We start from the raw sequence: 21,475 nt of genomic DNA on the forward strand, positions 1-21,475 counted from the left end.
TATTATATCAGTAATGAAGTTGAAGGGACTCAAATCCCCCGAGTCTATATTCCGTCGTGGTCGATAATAATTATAAACACACTTTTTTTTTAGTTTTACCAAAAGAAAATTACTATACAATTTTTTGTTTGATTTTATTTTTAAAAAATAAAAAACCAAATAATTATCTAACGTGTGTCTGAAGTCTCAACTTTAAGCCTTTGAAATTCTTTTCTAAACAAAATCATTTCCAAAATTAGACAGTGAATTATCATTATATAAAATATAAATCATGCATGAAAGGAGAGATTAGAGAGAACACAATACCTAAACCGATGTGATAATATATATATATATATATATATATATATATATATATATATAATATTAAAATGAGTATATATTCGGTTGTAAGGGTCTTTGCATTTATTTCGTCCTTTTTTTTATAAAGCTACATAGAAACATAGTCTTCTTATATTTATTGGTAAAATTACAATATCAAATTGAAGGCAAATGTGTTCTATAATTTCCTTCCTTGCTCATTAGTAGATATAGATATGTCATATGAAGACATTCTTCAAACCCTACAAAATAGTCAAGAAAAAACAGGTGCTGAGTTATATAACAAAACTCTACTAGGGCTAGAGAGGAGAGATGGTTATAAAAAAGATATATATATATATATATCTACACAAGAGCAAATTGTATTTACAAAGTTTCAACATGTTTCGAATCGATTTTTCTTCTCTCTTTTTATTCTTCCACGAATGAATTGGCAATTCGGTGACTCCCACTAAAATAAGTTACCTTAAACATAACGCGTTTAAGTTATATATATGTCAATGTTTAGGGAGTTAAGAGACAAGATGGATGGGGAGGAGCTTACTGAGTAAAGTCAATGATGACTTTTCCAGCATCAGGGTTGGCAATGATGGAGAAAGCTTCTTGAGAGAGATCAATGGTGGCTTGGCAACCAGGAGAAGGGCAACGATCAACCACTTTAACAGTGACAGAATTGCCTGTGCATGGCTGTTCAACTCCCAAGTTTGTTCGCCCAGTGCATGTAACTGTATACATTCTCCCACAAGCTTCTCCATTGTTGTATAGTCCATCACCTGCTGCTGCTATCATTGTGCCTTGCTCTTCAAACCCATAACATGCAGATGCTACAAAAATATATAAATGTTTCCCATATTATTCCTCATTCTTATTCCAACACTCTTCTTTATATATATATATGAAGAAAAGAGAGAGAATATATAATATCGTTTATGTGTACTCACGAACATAAGGGGGCGTATAAAATGTTGCAGTGCCTGATTCTGCATGAGCATAGGAAAGTGCCAAAGCCAAACTCACCACTACCACCACAACCTTCATCAATGCTTCCATTTTGATATCTCTTTTTTGATCACTTGTAATTTTAATTAAACTCTAATAACTAACTCTTACTTTTTAATATAATTTACCTATGAATCCTTAATTAAACACAGTATGAGTTCTTCAATTTATAGAGATCATAATCAAAATCAGTTCATGAGACCAAAGTTTTCAACGCATTATTAGCAGTTCTAACACGCTATGTTAGTAAAAGAAAATTAATTAAAATTATAATTAATGTCTTCCAAATTAGCACGTAATTGGTGCAATGAGAGACGGTTGAAAAGTAAGAAGAAATGTAATAATTAGCTGAAAAATTCAACATTAAAAATTGGTTCATGTCAAGGTCTCTGTAATTTTGAACTAAAAGGTTGGAAAATGTTTTTGCATGACTATTTTAAGAATAAGATTAATGATTTCGTGATTTTATTTTTGGTTTCATTCTAAAAGTTTGTAGTACTATACTATTGCGTGTTTTCGTATCATTCACTGATATAATATTTAATTATTAGTCATATTCAACTATGTGTCTTTGGATTTTATAGATTAAAGCTTTGTTTCAATACATCATTTGATTTGTAGTATTTTTGTCGCACTTTCTTAATTATAGTTTTCATCTTAAACATTTTAATTTTTTAACTAAATGTTTTTAGAAAGCAAAATATGCCCATTGTAAACAAAATTGTGTTTTTTAGTTTACTAGTGTGTGATGGGGAAAACTCAAGTCTCAAACATCTTGATTAAAGGTATACATATTTGTATCAAGTAAGTTATGCTCTTGGTGACAATCATATCTAAATCTCATAGTATAGTATTTTAGTAATTTTAATAACAAATTCAAGTAATTCCAAAACTCATCTATACATTTTGGGTTTGCCCCGTTTTTAAAGAAAAGAAATTGTTTTAGATAATTTTTCTTGTGAAGTGAACTTGACTTGGTGGTATTGACACGACATTCATCTTTAGCGATACGACCTTCATCTCTAAAGATAGAAACTTAATTCAGTCGGCTCATTTCTACGTTGTACTTAATTTCTTTTTATCAATTATCAATGTGTAATGAGGTAGAATAATTTGTTGTAGTACTTAAACGAATAAACTCTAACGAATTGTCCAAAAATATTTAAGTTGAATGAGTTCCCTTTAATTGGCTTCTTCTAGGAGGCCTTTTCCATGGTTTGCAAATAGGTGAAAAATTAATTAATAAAATTCAATGAGAACATATACATCAAAAAGATAAATAAAATATTATATATAAAAAAATACAAGGTAGAAGTAGACCACAAATATGTATAGAAAATATCAATAAAATCCAAATATCGATGAATATATAATAAAGTAAAAGTCCTTTACGTCTAATACCATATGTTATAATTCCTAAGTCAAATATGATAGATTCTAGAAATGTTAAACCATTTCAAGACATACACTAAACCGATTCGTTAGAGGTTTAAATCTTCGAAATCCTAAAGAGGATTAGTGGACGATTTAGATGATAATGTAATTTTGGGGCCAAATTTTATGTTACATAAATAATCTATCACAAAAAAAGTTAGAACGAACATTTTTTAGTCATTTTTTAATAAAATATAAGGTTTGTAGTTTTGCAAACACATAGAAATCATTGTAGTTGAATCATCTCTTTGACAGTTTAGAGATTCGATTTTTCTCTTTCCTTTCTTAATTTAACTAGACTCTTTGTGTGTTTTGCAAACGCATAGACATACTCATGATTAACGACAACCTTAAACATATCTACATGTTTCATACTATTAGAAATCTCAACATTCACTCATATAATATCTATGATATTTGAAAGAATCTATGTGAGACTTTTAGCCAATACTCCCTATCAAGACATAATATATCTCTCTAGTTGTCATTTAATTTTGTACATGATTATTACACCCTTTTGTAATTAGCTTCTTTAATTACTTGTGGGTGTGACTTTATTTAGCATTCATTTGTATTAGGTACTGTGTAATCTATTAGTTTAAATTAACTCTCTATTAAGCTATGGGTTTACTTTGGTTCTAAAAAATTAACTTAAAGTTATTGCATAATTTTGACCTAATTTAGGGATGGATCTCATGAAAATGAAAAAAAAATTGTTTGAGCATATTTGATAAATAATCTTGATACGTAATTTTTGAAATTTTCCATAGTTTTTTTCTTTTTAATGTTTTATGAAGTTAAAAACGACCGAAATTGGATCATAACTAAGAATTTGCTATATTTTCTAAATATTTTGGTTCATTAAGTTATATTTAAAATGCCCCATAATTTGCTATAATACATAAACATACACCTTATAAAATTTAAGACTCAAAATTATTTAAAATAATATAGGAATTTTTAAAAATATAAAAATTGAACAAAGAAAAATAGAAAATAGATAAATACCACGTTATAAATTACTTAACGAAGTTAAATTTCTAGACACACACTACCTTGAGATGCAATGATTTATCGTCGAACTTGATTACTAACTTTTGTGTTTCTTTCTCTGTTTACTGATTGTTAGTATTTTCTTCTTACCGTCATTATCTATGCTTTCTGTTTAACATATGTGTTTGTGTGTCAAGTCATTTTTGTTCTTTTTCAAATATAATAGTTATATATAGCTAACATGAACTTAGCTTAAGCGACACCTATATGTACATATGGACAAGAGATTCGGGTTCAAATCTCGTCCATTACATTTATTACGATGCGTTTCTAAAATATATAGAGTAAATACAGGGAGAGATATATATTGTAATGGAAAGAATTTAAAGTGAAGATATAGGGTATAGGTGTGTGTGCGCGTGTAAGAGATGTTTGAATAATGAGGCGAAGCTAACAGACAAGTCGGTATTAAATGAACATTTCCAACCTCCACCCTATAAAAGCTTTTGTTAGAGAATTTTGTTATTTAATTTCTAATAAATTCTCATATTTCTTCAACCACATCTTTACCCAAACCATAAATGCACTCTCCAATTCCTCCCTTTTTCCTCTTTTAGTTCATTAATTATTTATTTAACACTTCCATAACACCCCCCATACCCAAAATAAACTCATTATATTTAAATTAAAACTACCCGACCCGTTTACACTTTTGCCCTAAAGACGTGTGTAAGAGCGATTTTAGTCATTAGAAAAAATAATTTGTTTGTAAGAAGATATGTCAAACTCTCTAAGTTGGTTATTATTTAGTCTATGTTTGGGTTGAAAACGATTCATAAATATTTAGAAAACTAAGATACGTCGTTTTTTTCTATATATATTTTTGTAGAAAGGAAAAGAAACAGTAGACAAAAGTAATTTTAAGTTAAAATGAAATCGATTTCGATCGAATATAAATTAATTTTAATGATTTGAAGATCACTGGGAGACTAATAAAACATATCATACCATAGTTTGCGATTATGGAAAATCAATTTCTAACCAACCAACCAATGTCCAACAACAGTTGAAACAATTCTTCCTATCCTAATCCTATAGATAGAGAGAGGTTTTGTCTTTAAATCAAGGCCTATTTAATGATGACTTTTCTTTCCTTTGTGCTAAAGAAATTGATTGGTTTCTGATTTTCTTGTGTGGTGGCCTACACTTGTTTGGTTGGATGTTTATTAATTGTGCACTCAAAATCACTCACTAACTGTCAAGGAATATGTCCTTATAACCAAAGATATTTCTTTCTTCACTATGTGAAATGAAGCTGCCAGATGCTACTGCAAGATATTAGATTCTTCTTTTGACAAATCTCACAAAAAGGTTTGGAGAAATTTTTTCTTCTTTTCAATTCTTATATTTAGTGTCAAAATAGTGAGTGAAAGTGTGTGTTTTTTGTTTCTTAGAAGTATGGGAAGTAGAGAAATAAAATCACTTCAAGAGGTGAATGAAACACCTGTGCTAGGTAGATTAGATGAACATTCTGAATCATTTCAAAGGAAGAAACTTGGGATGTTTTTCATCGAATCGGACGATCGGAGGACGGCGTTTGGCCGCGGTTATACCGGAGGAACGACTCCGGTTAATATCCGTGGCAAACCTATTGTTGATCTTTCAAAGACTGGTGGTTGGATTGCAGCCTTCTTTATTTTTGGTAAGTAAAGTTGCAAAATAAGTAAATAAGTCTACTTCTTGTTTTGCTTTTTACTATTTTGATTTGAAAAAGATGTAAGAATTCAATCTTGTTTGTGTTTACAAGGGAATGAAATGGCGGAGAGAATGGCTTATTTTGGGCTTTCAGTGAACATGGTAGCTTTTATGTTCTATGTAATGCATATGCCATTCACTTCTTCATCAGATGCAGTTAACAATTTCCTTGGTATCTCACAAGCCTCCTCTGTTCTTGGCGGTTTCCTTGCCGATGCATATCTTGGTCGATATTGGACGATTGCGATCTTTACTACCATTTATCTCGGGGTATGATACGAAATCTTATAAACTTCCATTCAAAGCTATAATAATAAGGAGAAGATATTCAATTGATCAAACCCTTGGTTTTGTACCTAATGCAGGGCTTAGTAGGAATAACTCTATGTGCTACAATTAGTACATTTGTACCAAATCAAGCGAAATGTGATCAGTTATCACTGCTTTTAGGCCGATGTGAGCCAGCAAAATCATGGCAAATGACTTACCTTTACACAGTCCTTTATTTGACAGGATTTGGGGCTGCTGGTATAAGGCCATGTGTTTCTTCATTTGGGGCTGATCAATTTGATGAAAAAAGCAAAGATTACAAATCTCATTTAGATCGTTTTTTCAACTTCTTTTACCTTTCTGTTACTGTTGGAGCCATTATAGCCTTCACTGCTGTTGTTTACATACAAATCCAGCATGGATGGGGTGCTGCTTTTGGCTCTTTAGCCATAGCTATGGGCTTTTCTAATGTCGTCTTCTTTCTCGGTACTCCTCTGTATCGCCACCGGTTGCCGGGAGGTAGCCCTCTCACGCGAGTTGCTCAAGTTCTTGTAGCAGCATATAGGAAGAGAAATGCCTCGTTTTCTAACAGCGAGTTTGTTGGCTTGTATGAGGTTCCCGGAAAGCAATCCGCCATCAAAGGTAGTGGAAAGATCCTTCACACCGATGATTTCAGGTAAACTATCCGTTCGTTATTCAAAACACATCAATATCACAATTTAACATGGATTACAGATGAGCTTTAGTTAAAAGTTTTTAAAAGTTTAATGTTTATTTAACGATGGATTACAGATGTTTGGACAAAGCCGCACTACAATTAAAGGAAGATGGAGGGAATCCAAGTCCATGGAAGCTTTGCACAGTGACACAAGTTGAAGAAGTGAAGATTCTTTTGAAACTAATTCCAATACCAGCTTGCACAATAATGCTCAATTTAGTCCTAACAGAATATCTCACTCTTTCGGTTCAACAAGCTTACACAATGAACACTCACATAGGCCGTCTTAAACTTCCTGTCACATGTATGCCAGTTTTCCCTGGCCTCAGCATATTTCTCATACTTTCTCTCTACTATTCGGTCTTCGTTCCGCTCTCTCGACGCATAACGGGGCACCCACATGGCGCGTCTCAGCTCCAGAGGGTTGGCATTGGTCTAGCCATCTCGATATTGTCGGTCGCTTGGGCTGGGGCATTCGAGAGATATAGAAGGAACTTTGCTGTAAGAAGTGGATATGAGGCAAGTTTTTTGTCTCCTATGCCTAATTTGAGTGCTTACTGGCTGCTCATTCAGTATTGTCTCATTGGCATAGCTGAAGTGTTCTGCATTGTTGGTTTGCTTGAATTCTTATACGAGGAAGCCCCGGACGCGATGAAGAGCATTGGATCGGCGTATGCTGCTCTCGCAGGTGGTTTGGGTTGCTTTGCAGCGTCGTTGTTGAATAGTATTATAAAATCTGTCACGGGGAGTACGAACGGAAGGAATCCCTCTTGGCTTTCGCAAAATATTAACACTGGACGATTCGACTACTTCTACTGGCTTCTCACTGTGATGAGTATCATCAATTTCTGCATCTTTTTGTACTCAGCTCATAGGTACAAATATAGGAAAGATCATGAGGTTGGAGAAGGAATAATGGAAAATGGAATGCATGATAAAATGTGAGATTGTTCATCCATATAATTGGTTACAGTTGATTTTTAGAAATGTAGAAAAGAAATCAAACCTACTTCTTCTTCTATATCGACCGTTTTTACGATAGTAAAAAATGTATTATCAACTTTGAGATTAGGAGTTCGACCTTGACGAAAGAGAATCGATTTTTCGAGAAAGAATATAAAATGTCATGATCATGCAGCTGTTTGGAAGCAGAGTTAGAGCATTGGAATTTATTGTTACCAACCAAATATAGTTGGCAATAATTATGATGAAATTAATTGCTCACAGCAGTTTGCTACTACAAAGTTTTATTTTATTAATGTATTAAAATTTTGGATTAAATTTTGGGAGCAGTATAGAACTTTAAAAATGTGGGTTTGGTTTGAATTTTGATGTCTCATTATGTGGAATTGCATGGGCATCACTTCCTAATGTATCGAAGCTTTGAATATTTATTATGACATCTCTTTATAAGGACCTAAACCTTTCGACATTTTATCATACTCACCGACCTTACTTCCATCCCCATTTTGCTTTAAAGTTATTGTTTAGTTCGTGAGTTAGATAACTATTTTGTTTTTAGTTTTTAAGATTTATGTTTATTTTCTTGTCTTCACTTTTGTTATAGAAATTGAAGAATTTTAACCAAAATCTGAAAACAAAAACAGATTTTTAAAAGGGGTGTTTGGAAAAATAGTAAAAGAAAATTATATTAATAAAGCTCATATCACTAGATTTTTTAAAAATTGCAAAAATAACAAATTTAAAAGTAGATAGGCCTCTTATAGGTCGTCTGATATCATTAATTACTTGTCATCTTTGTCATATTCGCAACATGCAAAAAAGAGGTACTCTGAACTTTTTTATTAAATTTTTTTGTCGTTTGGTACAATTTTCCTTTTTAAAAACTGTTTCTTTTTTTTATTATTATTTTTTAAAAAAATTCAAAACTTAAATTGATTTTTGAAAACATTGAGAAACTTATGAACGTAATGTAAAAATGTAGGAGTAAAAGTAAAATAAAATCAAATAGTTATAAAACTAGTTTAAATTGATGTTTGGTCTCTGGATTTTCTTTCTATGAAAATTCTCACTATTTATTGATTTTTAGATTAAAATAGTGAGAATTTTCATAGAAAGAAAATCTTAAAACTTAATGTAGCCTTTTCTTTTTGCTAGAATACTTGATCTTAGATTATTTAAATGAATTTGAGTATTGTAAAATGATTAATGGAAACTAGAAAGTTATGAAACTAATATATTAAAATTTATTTGCTAACTTTTTCGCTTTTCGTTTTTTGGTTTCTTGAAAGTTAAGCATATTTTGTTCTTTTTTACAATGATTAACATCTTTCTTAATTAAATTTTAAAAAACAAAGAAAAACTTATAAATCTTTTTTTTTTTAATTTTCAAATTTTAACTTGATTTTTCAAACCATCGGTAAGAAGTAAACAAAGAAAAACAAATAAATAAGAAGTAGAGTTCATTGATTTAATTTTTATAAAAAAATAATAAAATGGTTACCAAACGGTCGTAAGTAACTAAAATAAAATATTTAAAAGTTTACGGATCAATCCTTTTCAATAAAGAAAAAGTATTTAAAAAAAATTCAAAGACGTTTGAAGACGTAAACTCGAAAATCTATAGACAAAATTCCACGTGATAGCAAACCGATAATCAAGTAAACATAACCATGATATTCATAAACGATGTTACTAGGAAAGTCATGTTTATTTCTATAGGTAAATGACAATATATCCATTTGCAGCCAAATCAAGTGGAGAATAGAGTGAGAATAATTTGTCGTAGTAGAGAGGTAATTTGAGAATCTATCTACTACTAATATTAATCACATACTAATCAAAGTAGGAAGATTATTTCAGTGGTGACCCTTAAAGAAAAGTCTAGCAAAATGGACAATTCAAGTCTTCAATAAACTAGTAGAGACGTAATTTGAGTAACTACTCAACCATCCTAATCGTATGCAAAGATTATACTCTAATCACTTTCATAGCCAAACTACAAGACATATTCTATAAAAAGTAATTTTTACAGTACCGTTTCAAAAACAAATAAGTATTCTCCCCTTAGTTGAAGATATATTTCTTAATTGATAGAGAACTGTTAAATGATAACTAATAATAACAAAAATATCTTTGGTATATAATAGCACTACTAAAACGCAATTGTATTATAAAAGTGATTTAATAGATAGTAGAGACGATTTTGGATCAAGTGATGTAAATAACGTAAGATAAGAAGAAAAAAAAAACATGGCCAAAGAATTAGCAAAATTCGAGCTAAAGATAATACCCTACAGCCAAAATAAGTCAATCCAAAGGGCAACGTGCTCGATATAAGAGATGTCCACGAGTAGGGTGGGGATGAAGAAGGCTCTCCCACCCCCTTCTTTCCTGGAAAGATTAGAGAATGGATTCTCGTTAGAATATTTTTCTTTTAATATATTTTTTTGACATTTTCAAAAATAGAAAAATATTGAAACTACTTACAAAATATAGAAAAATTCATCAAATTTTCATTAGTCAAATTTAAGTTTAATATTATCTTAAATTTTTGTTGTGTCCATAACAATTCCCTTTTAGTCACTTTTGTTTATTTTAAACCAAATAAAATTCTCAAAATTTTCAAGATTTGAAGCAAATTTCTATTTAAGAAAACATTACAAATTTTCAAATAAAAAGAATCATATTCTATATGAAAACATATAATTGAAAAATTAATCAATATCCATAATTTAAAAAATAATTTTAGACTTATATATAGGGGCATTGTCATTTATAATTATTTTTCTTTTATATATATATATATATATATATATATATATATATATATATATATATATATATATATATATATAAGATTCAAAATCTCATTATCGTTAACATAATCGAAGTCCACAAAAACAAAAGGTGATGATCGTAATAGAAAACTAACCAACAAATTGGTTCGCTGCAAAGCAAGTTTAATATTGCAAAAACTTTACCAAGACTTTATAGGTAACCATTATTCTAAATCAGTTGTTCTCACATCAGATCATAGGCATTAGAGCTGGACACAATTGTTTGATTTTTGCGGAACTGAACTATCGTCCTGTTAGACGTGGAATTGACCAGGTCGATCGGCTGCTTCTTAGTTTTAGGTCTATTAGATTTTTCCTCAATTCTACTTTTCAAGCCTTTGACAATGATGTTGAGAACGAACAGCTCACAAAGATAATGTGAGGATGAGGGTGAGGTTGTCGCGACGTCTACAACGAAGGGTTCTACTTAAACCCCAGTAAAAGAAATAATGAGTAGAACCGAACTTGACAATAAATTAATATCCCTCACCTGGGATAATAATCATAATAACCGAAGTATTTGTCCCTTCAATTGTTCATAATATGAAGAGAAATCAAACGGGAATAAGCATAATGAAGCTAAGAATTATTCATTATCCAGATTCAAGTCGTCAGAGTAAATCTATGATGTCCTCATAATATGAGAAAACTACATGAACATTACTACTTACTACAAAGCCATATCCTGTGTTATTTCAATTCGGGTAAAGACTGCGCGTTGTTCTCTTCCTAATCTATCGGAAAAAGAGTTAATCAGAATCGTTACGTACAGCGTTATTTCAAGGTCAAATAAGAAAAACAATCTTTAACCGCAGTCGTACAAATTACATAACTAATTATTATTATTTGCAAGGTAAAAATTGCAAGAGTTTGGTCACTATTCCTTGAAAAATGTAGAGTTTGGTCCTAAGAACTAACCATGAGGGAAGCAAGTCACCTTCCAGAAGAAAGAAAATTGGGAATTGAACTATGTGTGCTGAATGAACAGATTCTAAATGAAAATAAACAAGCAGTCAGATGGAATCCGTATGTGTTATACATGAAACAAAATTAAGTGTCCCATGATAAAGATCAGCCAATCACCCGAAGTCCAGGCGATAAATTGAGAACCTAGTGGCGTTGCATGTCAAGATTCCCCGACATAATACGCACGGCCCGATTCTAGTACATTGTTATCATATAACATGCTCAATCAAAATTGAAACATGTAGCTGGGCCGATAAATGTAAGAGAGATACCATTGATGCGTCAAGGAGGTTAGACAATTGGGAATATTCTTAAAAATCACTAGCCTCCTATAGAATGAAAGAAAAACAAAATCATTAAGGCCTTGGAAAAGCAATAGTAAATACCATAAGCAGCAAAGACTGGAGTAACGAACCTTAATTGCACTGCTCGTTCGAAAATTGCACCACATAATCTACAGAGTACAATCTGTCTAAATATACTTTAATCCCGACATATACTGTTGTCTGGAGATTATATATTGGGCGAAGGAATAAATAATTCCTAAAATCCCCAATATTCTAACCTTAAGCACATCTGTCATGATGGCAGATGGTAGATTAAGGGGCACTGTTAGCAGTGGTGTTGAGTCCGTATGCTTCGTAAAGCTCCATACAAATCTGTTGAAAAGGATCTGACTTGGGAATGTAAGAACGAGAAGAGCTAAGTTTTTAACAGCAAATATCCAATCTGGACCACCGATATCTAGACCCCATCCAGCATTTCCATGCCAAACATCTTCTCCTATGTTGTATATTGCAGTGAGGACTAAGTATGCTGATATCACTATGGTAACAGGGAAATATCTTTGCTTATCTCCAAATCCAGCAACAAAATCAGAGTCCTGGTTCAAAAGCAGAAGGATTGGAGCCAGAAAAAATATAGCATAGTTTGAACCACCTGTGAGATTGACATTCAAAATTAAGCATATAGCGAAACACATCACTGTAGCAACATTGCCAACTGCTGGCATCCATGCTCCTTCAGCTGTCATTCGCTTCATGGTGAATGTTGACATGGAAGAAGCCCGTCGTTGTTGCATAAATCTTGTTCTTGTGTTAAGACTACCAATGCTACTTTCACCAGATTTTGTGTGCCTCATTCCACCCCTTTCAGAAGTTTTCTCTCTCACGAGAGACGCAAGTTCAAATTTTATTTCTAATGCAATTAGCATGAAGATGGCTGCATAAAGGCCAAGCAGCGATGTCCTTGCTCCTTCAACTGCTAATAGTGTTGTGATCATCTGCTCTTCCTCTCCCATGTTTCTAACGCTGTCTCCTAAAATGCTGTTTAACCTTACTTGCCCTTCCAGAAGATATGTCACAGGGAATAGTGCAACAAGCAACGCAAACACCCAAGGTAAGACCCTGGTGCTTGAAGCAGATGGAAAATGAGTGAACACCACAAACACTGAAGCACAAACCATGGTGACAACAATAAGGATATGCAGAACAGCTGCCTGAAGGAAGTACTCAGCAGATATGTAAATGCCAAGTGCAATACCCATAGCTATGGAGTACAATACTCTCAACTCAGCAAAATATTTAATGGGTATTATGGATGTGATGGCTGAAAGAGTGAGCAGAATTGCTAACATAAGCAGCCAAGAAGGCCAAGTAGGTTTTGAGGCAACAAAACCATAGATGGAAATATCATCAGAGGACTGACGGGCAGCTTTAATAAGATCAGAACGGTACGTCCAAGACAAGGGAATTGGTGGCTGCATCAAGATAAATAGCAAACCAGTTGCCACAACTAGTACTAAGCATCTCTTCGCTGACTGCAAAAAAGGAAGTAGCAAAATGGCAATTATTTCCTTAGTGAATGTTGTATCGTAGAAAAACAAATTGGCAAACAGCTCAAAGCAAAAGCAAAAAAGTAATGACTAATGTTTTTTTCCTAATAAAAGAACTGTCTGTTCCAATTAAGAAAGTTTGGGAGCTTCAAGAAAATTCACAAATGGTTTACAAAAAACAGCAAAGAACCACTAAAACGACTATGATAGTATCACCTGGCGAGACTTGGAAGAACTTAGTTGCCACCTCAAACTCAGAAATAACAGTCTTACACATGCAAATTCGTAATATATATTAGATTGATTAATGTTCTTTAAAACAGGAAAAATAATATATAGCAGTTGTTTATATGGAGCATCAAATCACATCATTGTTTAAACATTTGAAATTAAGTTCACGTTAGAGAGATTACAGAGTAAACAGAAAAGAGGGCATGAAATAAATTAGACATAAATACCAGGACTTGAGGAAAGTGGAGAGCAACTAATGGTATGCAAGCCAACCCTGCCATAAAAATACAGCACCCTAAAAGCAAACCATCTGATGGTGGTCTCCCGTTAAACCATTGAAGGGCTTCAAATATTGTTTCACGGAAAAACCATACTGCTAAAGCAACGACTCCAGCATGTGCATAACCTTGCCATGCCTTCATTTTGGAGGCTGTTCTTGATTTATCTCTGCAAGATCCCAATTGAAAGTTTTAAGTCTTAATATTATCAAGGTAAATGGAATCAAGAACAAATCTTTAAGAATAAGTTCAGTAAATTACTTGTAAAGGAGCAATGGGGGTGAAACTGCCAGTAAGAGAATAGCTGACACCCATACAACAGATTTGGAAACAATAAACAGCATTGCCAGCTTTGAAGCATACAGACAAGTGAGAACCCAGACTGCCTTTGGTCCGATTCTGTTATCAACAAATAATCTGCGTACCAGGACCAAGCCAATGAATGTAGTCATAATAACCATATAGCTTGGATAAACCACATCATCCTCAAGGCCATAATAATATATGCTGGAGTAACTTAGAAAGCGGTTCTCAATATGACATAGTAGTAATGCATGGCCAATCAAACAGGCTTCTGTCAAAAACTGAACTTTTGAGGGTAATATAGCTAGACCAGGAACAGCCAAGGCAAGAACCACATCAGCCACAATGAGTTTGCAGAAAGACTTGAGGGACATGCCAGCCAGCCAAATATTTAGATCCCAGTAATTATGCATCACAAACCACATAGTCATCAAGCTCCCAAGCACGACAAAAGCAAAGTAAGATGGCAAGCTTTTCTTTGTAAAGAACCGAGCCAGATAAAAACCAGCCACAGATGGTAGTGGGAGAAACTGCAAGATTACGGGTAGCAAACAAGAAATGTATGTCAAATTCTCAATATCTCATGGCATACAGGCAACAAAAATAAAGTTATGCACTTTGCAGGTGAAAAAAAGCCAAGGCCTTAGGTATAGGTTAAAAAGGAACAAAGCATAAATTTGGTACTCAAAGACTATACAAGGGGGGAAAACGGAGAGAACCCCTTCACTGAGTTCCAATGGTTCAACTTCAAAGTAATGCCAAAAAGATTAAAGAATTTTTTGAATCATCTTATAAATAATAATAGCAATACCCACAATTCTTCAATATTATGAACTTCCCAGGAGAATTCCTGGGCTGATTCAGCCCCTTTCTCCCCAATATTCCTCAATATCTATGTTCATTCATCTAAAAAAAGTCCTCCATAGCAACTTGCGAGCATATCGAGCACCAAGTTTGGGATTTGGGGTGAGATCAGGACTTCTTTGATCAAGAGCTAGGCAGTTAGTTGTGTTTATTAAAAAAACTTGATTTGGACCAACTAAAAGTGGAGCAAGTTGGTTCCTAGAGTCTAAAGACACGTTTTCCACTGATTCAACTTTTATGCACCTTACTAAATCTAAACTCCATTTGGTAATTCAAAATCACTGAGAGAGTTGAGGTGTTTCTTTGGTTGCTTTCCTATTGAAGTTCAAGCACTACCTAGAAACAGCAGAAAGTTCCCTAACTCGACCTTATACCCCTAGATTTGCTGCTTTTCCAGGATGGATGGTGAACCTCATATCACATTATTCTTCATTTATATTTTTTTTCTTATCCAAGTTGAAATCAAACTTTAATTGAAAAAAAAAATGAAAGAATACAATGACAAAAGAAAAAACAAAAACTTCGAAATAGAAGAAGTCCAACACTAACTACAAGGACTCCAATTCAAAAGAGAGATCAATAACATAATCACAAAAATGCATAGTGATTGACGCACACAGAGATGAATTAAACCTCACTACATGCGAAACCTCCTTCCCCAATTCCTCAACCCCTCTGAACATCTTATTTTTTTTGCCACAGCCAAATATCTCAAAGAATAGCAAAGAAACTTGCTTGCCACAACACTTTGCCCTTGTCCATAAATGGAGGATGAGGGAGCACCTGCTCACACAAGAACCACTCATCTCTATTGTGCATAACAACAAATGACCTCCGCCAATGATCCCAAAGGTAGGTCATGAACCAGCAGTCCCATAACAAATGGTTTAAATCATCCTGATGCCTCCTAAAAATAATGCACCATTGTGATCCTTCTACCAAGTAAAACTTGTCAGGTGAAACCTTGACCCTTTTTGGAATTTCTTCTCCTTTAAGGAATTTGTTTGTAGTAATATGTTCCTAAATCCTAATTGGGTGGACGCTTGGCTTTTGGATGAGCATGCTTGGCTTTTGGATGAGCATTAGAATCAAAGGCAATGGTAAGATACTTTCACCTATGCGATTAAAGCCCTCCTTTTGACTCATTCACTTATTTGGAAAGAGAAGAATCACAAGATTTTTAAGACAAGATGGTTTTGAAGGAAGTCTTTTGAAGCTGTGTACATAGTTTTAAAATCAACACTTCAAATACATTGGCCCCTGATAAATTTGATCTTGGAGGTAAGGCAAACCCGAGGACAAGCTGAACAACATTATTCCTCACAGCCTTTTCTATTTCTCCCCTAAATTTAATCACCCACTCACCGCCTACTTCACTTTCTTGCCCCTCACATTACACCACTTCATGTTCCTCATTGCTAATTTCTATGATCTTTCATTCTTTGCCCCATTTTCTTTTGTTCTTTCCCTTTCGTCATCCTGGTCAAGAATGACATTCAGAAAGCACAAGATTGGTAGTTCAAACATGCCATAAAGAAGTTAAAGATTTTGTTTTGATGCTCCTTCATTTTTTATAAGAAATGGAGACTATTGAAGAAAGAGAGACAGTTGAAAAAAGAAAGAAAGAAATGAGATATCCCCAAAAGACCAAGGAGTTTTTTTCTTCTTTTTCTTTTATGAAAAGAAGACATCCTTCTATTTTCATTGAACATAAAATAAAGATGAAATGCACAAATGGCAAAAGAGGAACCAAGCAACAACACACCAGCTTGAAACAAAACACACAAACCTAAGAAAAACATGAACTGCAAAAGCAATATTTACTTGAATGAAACAGATTTCACTTGTATACCAACGGGTTTACAATAAGGAGTCCCAATTGATCATGATATATATGGCATCATAAATATGATTTTTTTTTTAAAGTAAACGCCAAAAGGATGCAACAAACAGGTAGATTGAACCTCAAAACTCCTTCAGACTAGAGCAACTCTCTTTGATGACCCTCAAATTTCTCCAGAAACAAATCCTCCAGAATGCAAACATGACAACATAAAACCAAAAAGCACTCTATCTCCTTTAAATGGGTTTCCCATAGATTGGCTGTATGAGAACTGAGACCTTTGTCATTTCCATTCAGAGAAGTCAATGAATACCAAAGAGCTTAAATATTCTGGCCCAAATGTCTCAAGCAAAGGCACAATGGAGAAAAAGACGCACTTGATTTTCTCAACCCTCCTTTACACATAACACACCAACTAGGAGAAAAGCAGAGGCAAAAGTTCGTTATTCAACTTCCCAAGAAGACACACCAAAAAAAATAAATAAATAAATAAAAATTCACTTTCTTTGGCACCTTAACTTTCCAAATAATGTCAACTAAACATGGATCATAAGGGGCATGATTAATAGAGAGAACTGAAACCAAGGAATAGACCACTGTTTTGGAAAGACTAGTTTTAAACAATTTCACCATGGTGATGCATGAACATTTAAAATAATAATAATAAAAATAAAAATAAAAATAAAAGCAAACAAACAGCAACAGCATGAAGGAATAAGTTTTCTTAGCATGTTTTGTCCTCACTCACATGCATCTTAAGAAAATTCCAAGAAGATCACCCAACATAGGATTGCTCCAAGCTAAGCACGCTTAACTATGAAGTTTTTATGATTAAGCCACCAAAAAAGATGGTGCACCTGGCTGGTATAGGTAATAACTTTCAGTTCTTTTAAACCTTTCTTAACCATACTTTTATATCCTTAGATCCCTCTCATTTGGATGTGTTTTCAGTTTATCCACAAGCCCTCCTAAACTCGGAGAGTTACAAATAAGTAGTCAACCCATACCCGATAAAGATTTTAACAAACTAAAAGAACATAGAAAAATAACTAACCAGGGGCTCTTACAAGAAACCTTAAAGCTACCACCTTATGCCCATTCGAAAAGGCGAGGGCCATACTTACAATAATCCTTTGCTACAAAGAATTAGGCTCCAAGTGGAAGCACCACAATCATTTAGCCAAAAGAGCCTCGTTATATAACTGAAGATTACTAAAACCTAAGCCCAGCCCCTATTCTCCAAAGGCTTTGAAAAAACCTCGAAAAAACCTCCCACTTCATTAAGTGAGCCCCTCCCTCTCATAAACCTTTCAATGTCCTTACTCACTGAGATTGGCATCTTAAAATGGAAAAGGTAGTATAATGAAATTCCACTCACCACTGACTCAATCAGAGTTATTCTTCCCCCTTTAGAGAAGAAAACCAAAGATTGCTTCCTGCCTCAAGAAATAACGACATAACTTTTAAAAGTATCAGCAAAACTACATTCACCATCAAACTTATATATCTCGATGCACTGCAACCACAAAACGTGTAATAAAATCCATCCATCCCAGTATGCGGATTAAAAAAATGCAACATATTCAAATCATAGAAAGTTAATGACGTACCATTACTGGAAATCCCACAACAATTGCTCCGGCAGCACTGACGATCACAGCCAAAGCAGTGAACACCACGGTACTAAAAGCATCCGAGATCATACCCATAACATAAGCACCAGCTCCAGCTGCCCCTCCGAGCATCGTTATAGTAACAAGTAGGTAATTAAAAGGCGGTGGCACCTGAATATATCGCCCAAAGGAGTGGAAAACAACTCTAATTTCCAAACAGACAACTACTACAACTAAAGCAACAGCACCATTGACGACCCGAATACTGTGTACTTGATTGGCATTCTTAGTGACCCACCAAAGTGCACCTCTCGTCGACGCATACAGTTGAAAGACAAACGGAATGAAAAAGAGAAGCAGCAAATCACAAACGGAAGCAGCAGAAGAAAACACCACCGAGTGATGAGATGCAATGTGAAAAACCAGAGGAAGGAACAAAAGATACAAGGTATGAATACAGCTCTCCAAAGGACCAAGTATCAAATTATCATCAGGAATCTCTCCACCATGAAACTTCACTTCTTGCTTATTCTTGAACGACGAGAGACGAGGAATAGAATACAACCAGTAGAAGACGCAATTGAATACCATAAGATAATAAGAAGCATTAACCATACCAACAGCTGAAATAGTCGCCCAAGTAAACATAGCCGAAGCAGCAAATGGCACAGAAGCAAACAAAAGACGCTCAAGAGCAAGAACAATAGAAGGGTTTTCGATCTGAATCCACTTAAACTGAAGCGAAGCCCATGCACCAATCAAGAAATTAGTCTCGGCGCAAAGGAAAGCAGCAAGGATAGTCAAAGGAATGGAATTAAAAGTGAGATTAAGAGAAGAACTGAAGAAGAAAGCAATCTGAGAAAAAAGAAGAGAAAACCAAACACCAAAAAACGCACCAGGCTTGAAATTGAGAGAATCAAGGATGTAAGAAATCATAAGGCCAAGAGTCAAAGTAGCAATAACGGGAGTACCGCCGAGGTCGAGAAGGAAGGCAGCAGAAGGGACAAGAGCAATGGCAATACGAGAGTTGTAGATGAAAGAAGAAGGGGAGAAACGGGAATTCTTGAAGGATCTGGAGGAAGAAGAAGCTGAAGAAGAGGAAGAAGAAGAAGCACGACGATCGAGAAAGGGACTAGGGTTTTGGTCGTAGGAGGTGGTGCCATTGGTGATGGAGGAGAAGGAAGGGGCGCTGGTAGAGGCGGAGATGTAAGGGCGAAATGAGCGGGATTGAAGCTCCGGCGGGATCATATTGACGGAGGAGGTAGGAGGAGGAGGAGGAGGGTGGTGAGAGTTTAGTGGGCGTCAAGGCGTTAGCGCCAGCCGTAGACGGAAATGATCTCAGTCTTGTCTTTGGCCTTTGGGAAGGCGCGGCCGCGATGGCCTTCCTTGGAGGGTTAATTCTGACGTGTTCGGACAAATTTCATCCGTCCGATCTGTTTTCCAGTGGGGCCACCTGTTTCCTCTCCACTTCGATCCCTATTTTTGTTATTTAAATATAAATTGATAATATCCTTCCAAATACTCATTAAAACATCCTTCTAATGTAACTTCCCTATTAAATTTATGCCCAATTGATGGACATTATTAAACCCTTAATCCACTTTTTTATTATATCTTTTAAACTTTATATAAATGTATATACCATATCTAACCTAGGAAGAACGTGCGATCCTTCTTTTCCACTATTGTTGTACTAAATAGATATATATATATATTTATATAAACATACATATGATAATTATATCTTATCGTGGACATATGAGTAGAAAACAACGCATTAGACTACTTAAAAGCACCACATTGAGGTAATGTTTGGACTTCCAAAGCATATTCAATTGGAATCTCATAATTGATCGCACACATTCTTATTTTAACTTATAACTTGTCTAATGTTTTTACAACGAAATAAATTATATTTATTGGTTGATAAAGAATTTGGATGATAGTTTTGAATGAGTTAAGTTTCTATGTAAAGTAACGGTAGAGAGGAGTTCTACTTCGACTGAGAATAAAATATGAAAAAAAAAATTAAGTCTCGCAAGTAAAAGTACAAGGAACACAAAAGTAACCTATCTCAAAGTTTAGAGGTACCAAATTGTTTGATTGATCGTAGGATATCTAAAGATGATTTCTTTTTTATGTAAATGTTTAGCCCATTTGCTCACAAGTACTTGAATTCATTACTTAAGAACTAAAAATTGCATTAAGAGTAGGACTTCACTAAAATGATTAGAACCTAGATAGCTTAAGTTACTAATCGATACTAATTGATTTAGTTCTTCAATTAAATTGGCCCATTCAAATTAGTCTATCAATTGGGGCACAAGCAGCTTCGATTTGTGCTACTCAGCCATTATCATACAATTACATTTCACATAAAGCATATGCAAATATCTCTCCTAGCAAAGAATAGGTGGTGAGTGATCCATCCAACCATAAATTTTAAGCATAAAAATTTAAATACATTCAACAACCACAAAACATTATTAACAAAAAATAAAAATAAAATGCCTACAATCAATTCGTCATGATGCACTAATCCCTCTCATTGGTAGCATCGTGGTACCATAGCATAATGTCTAACACTATGCACTTATTCAACTAGTGTCTTTCAGTATCCAGTAGCGAGCTACAACGTTGTGATGATTCAACCAGTGCATTCTCATTTAATTTTTATATTCTCTTTAACCTCGTTGGTTTGTCATAACACTAAATCGTCCGTTTTAACTTAGTTTTCATCATAATACTTGATTGTATCTCTTAGGTGCTCAAAACCTACATAATCATCAAATAAACACATTAAACTTAATAATGAGCATGAATTTAGTTACGCAATGTGTAATACATTTCAAGTGCTATTAGTTAGAAATCCTTAATACTCACCTCCACGCACATTAATTATTGGACACCCCGAGTACAATAGCAACCTCACCCGACTCACACGAGGTGCACAATTCCATTGGAATATTCTATAATTTTAAACAAAGTCAAACAATTCATAAAGTTTGGTTATGGAGTTGATCTTGGTTATTTTGGAAACAGCTAGCCACCCCATTAGCAAAGATTTCAATGTATAGGTTTTCAATTTGCTAACAATAATTTCTCAAGTTTAATTGAAAGAAAAACATTTAACGTACTCTATTTACTTTCGCTTTGGACTTGGTTAAAAATCACACACAAATTTTGATTTTGGTTACAACAACTAAATAAATACTTTATCTCTTGTTGTTTTACTGTATATACAACTTTAAAT

The 21,475-nt window shown here is 34.0% G+C and overlaps 3 protein-coding genes across 5 annotated transcripts; 1 reads left to right on the forward strand and 2 right to left on the reverse strand.

Moving 5' to 3' along the window:
- Positions 1 to 353: 353 nt before the first annotated feature.
- Positions 354 to 1,460, reverse strand: LOC103494641 (EG45-like domain containing protein). Its single transcript, XM_008455931.3, has 3 exons — positions 1,263 to 1,460; positions 866 to 1,145; positions 354 to 563 (listed from the first exon to the last, which is right to left on the reverse strand). The coding sequence occupies exons 1-3, from the start codon at positions 1,369 to 1,371 to the stop codon at positions 557 to 559; spliced, it is 396 nt and encodes a 131-aa protein (XP_008454153.1). The 5' UTR covers positions 1,372 to 1,460; the 3' UTR covers positions 354 to 556.
- A 3,511-nt stretch (positions 1,461 to 4,971) lies between these two features.
- On the forward strand, positions 4,972 to 7,641 carry LOC103494642 (protein NRT1/ PTR FAMILY 6.1). 2 transcript variants are annotated; one of them, XM_008455932.3, is made up of 5 exons: positions 4,972 to 5,118; positions 5,202 to 5,449; positions 5,555 to 5,772; positions 5,868 to 6,448; positions 6,565 to 7,641. In XM_008455932.3, the coding sequence occupies exons 2-5, from the start codon at positions 5,206 to 5,208 to the stop codon at positions 7,433 to 7,435; spliced, it is 1,914 nt and encodes a 637-aa protein (XP_008454154.2). In that variant the 5' UTR covers positions 4,972 to 5,118; positions 5,202 to 5,205; the 3' UTR covers positions 7,436 to 7,641. The 2 variants fall into 2 exon arrangements, with proteins under 2 accessions (XP_008454154.2, XP_008454155.2); XM_008455933.3 differs by having other exon boundaries at positions 5,001 to 5,449.
- A 3,467-nt stretch (positions 7,642 to 11,108) lies between these two features.
- On the reverse strand, positions 11,109 to 19,596 carry LOC103494644 (uncharacterized). 2 transcript variants are annotated; one of them, XR_007822282.1, is made up of 5 exons: positions 18,220 to 19,596; positions 13,861 to 14,432; positions 13,549 to 13,768; positions 11,672 to 13,075; positions 11,109 to 11,585 (listed from the first exon to the last, which is right to left on the reverse strand). XR_007822282.1 is itself a non-coding variant. In XM_008455935.3 (4 exons), the coding sequence occupies exons 1-4, from the start codon at positions 19,468 to 19,470 to the stop codon at positions 11,729 to 11,731; spliced, it is 3,390 nt and encodes a 1,129-aa protein (XP_008454157.2). In that variant the 5' UTR covers positions 19,471 to 19,596; the 3' UTR covers positions 11,304 to 11,728. The 2 variants fall into 2 exon arrangements, 1 of the variants encoding a protein (XP_008454157.2); XM_008455935.3 differs by having other exon boundaries at positions 11,304 to 13,075.
- Positions 19,597 to 21,475: the final 1,879 nt, after the last annotated feature.

This window comes from Cucumis melo, chromosome 7 (genome assembly GCF_025177605.1).
Source record: "Cucumis melo cultivar AY chromosome 7, USDA_Cmelo_AY_1.0, whole genome shotgun sequence".
Classification (NCBI taxonomy): domain Eukaryota; kingdom Viridiplantae; phylum Streptophyta; class Magnoliopsida; order Cucurbitales; family Cucurbitaceae; genus Cucumis; species Cucumis melo.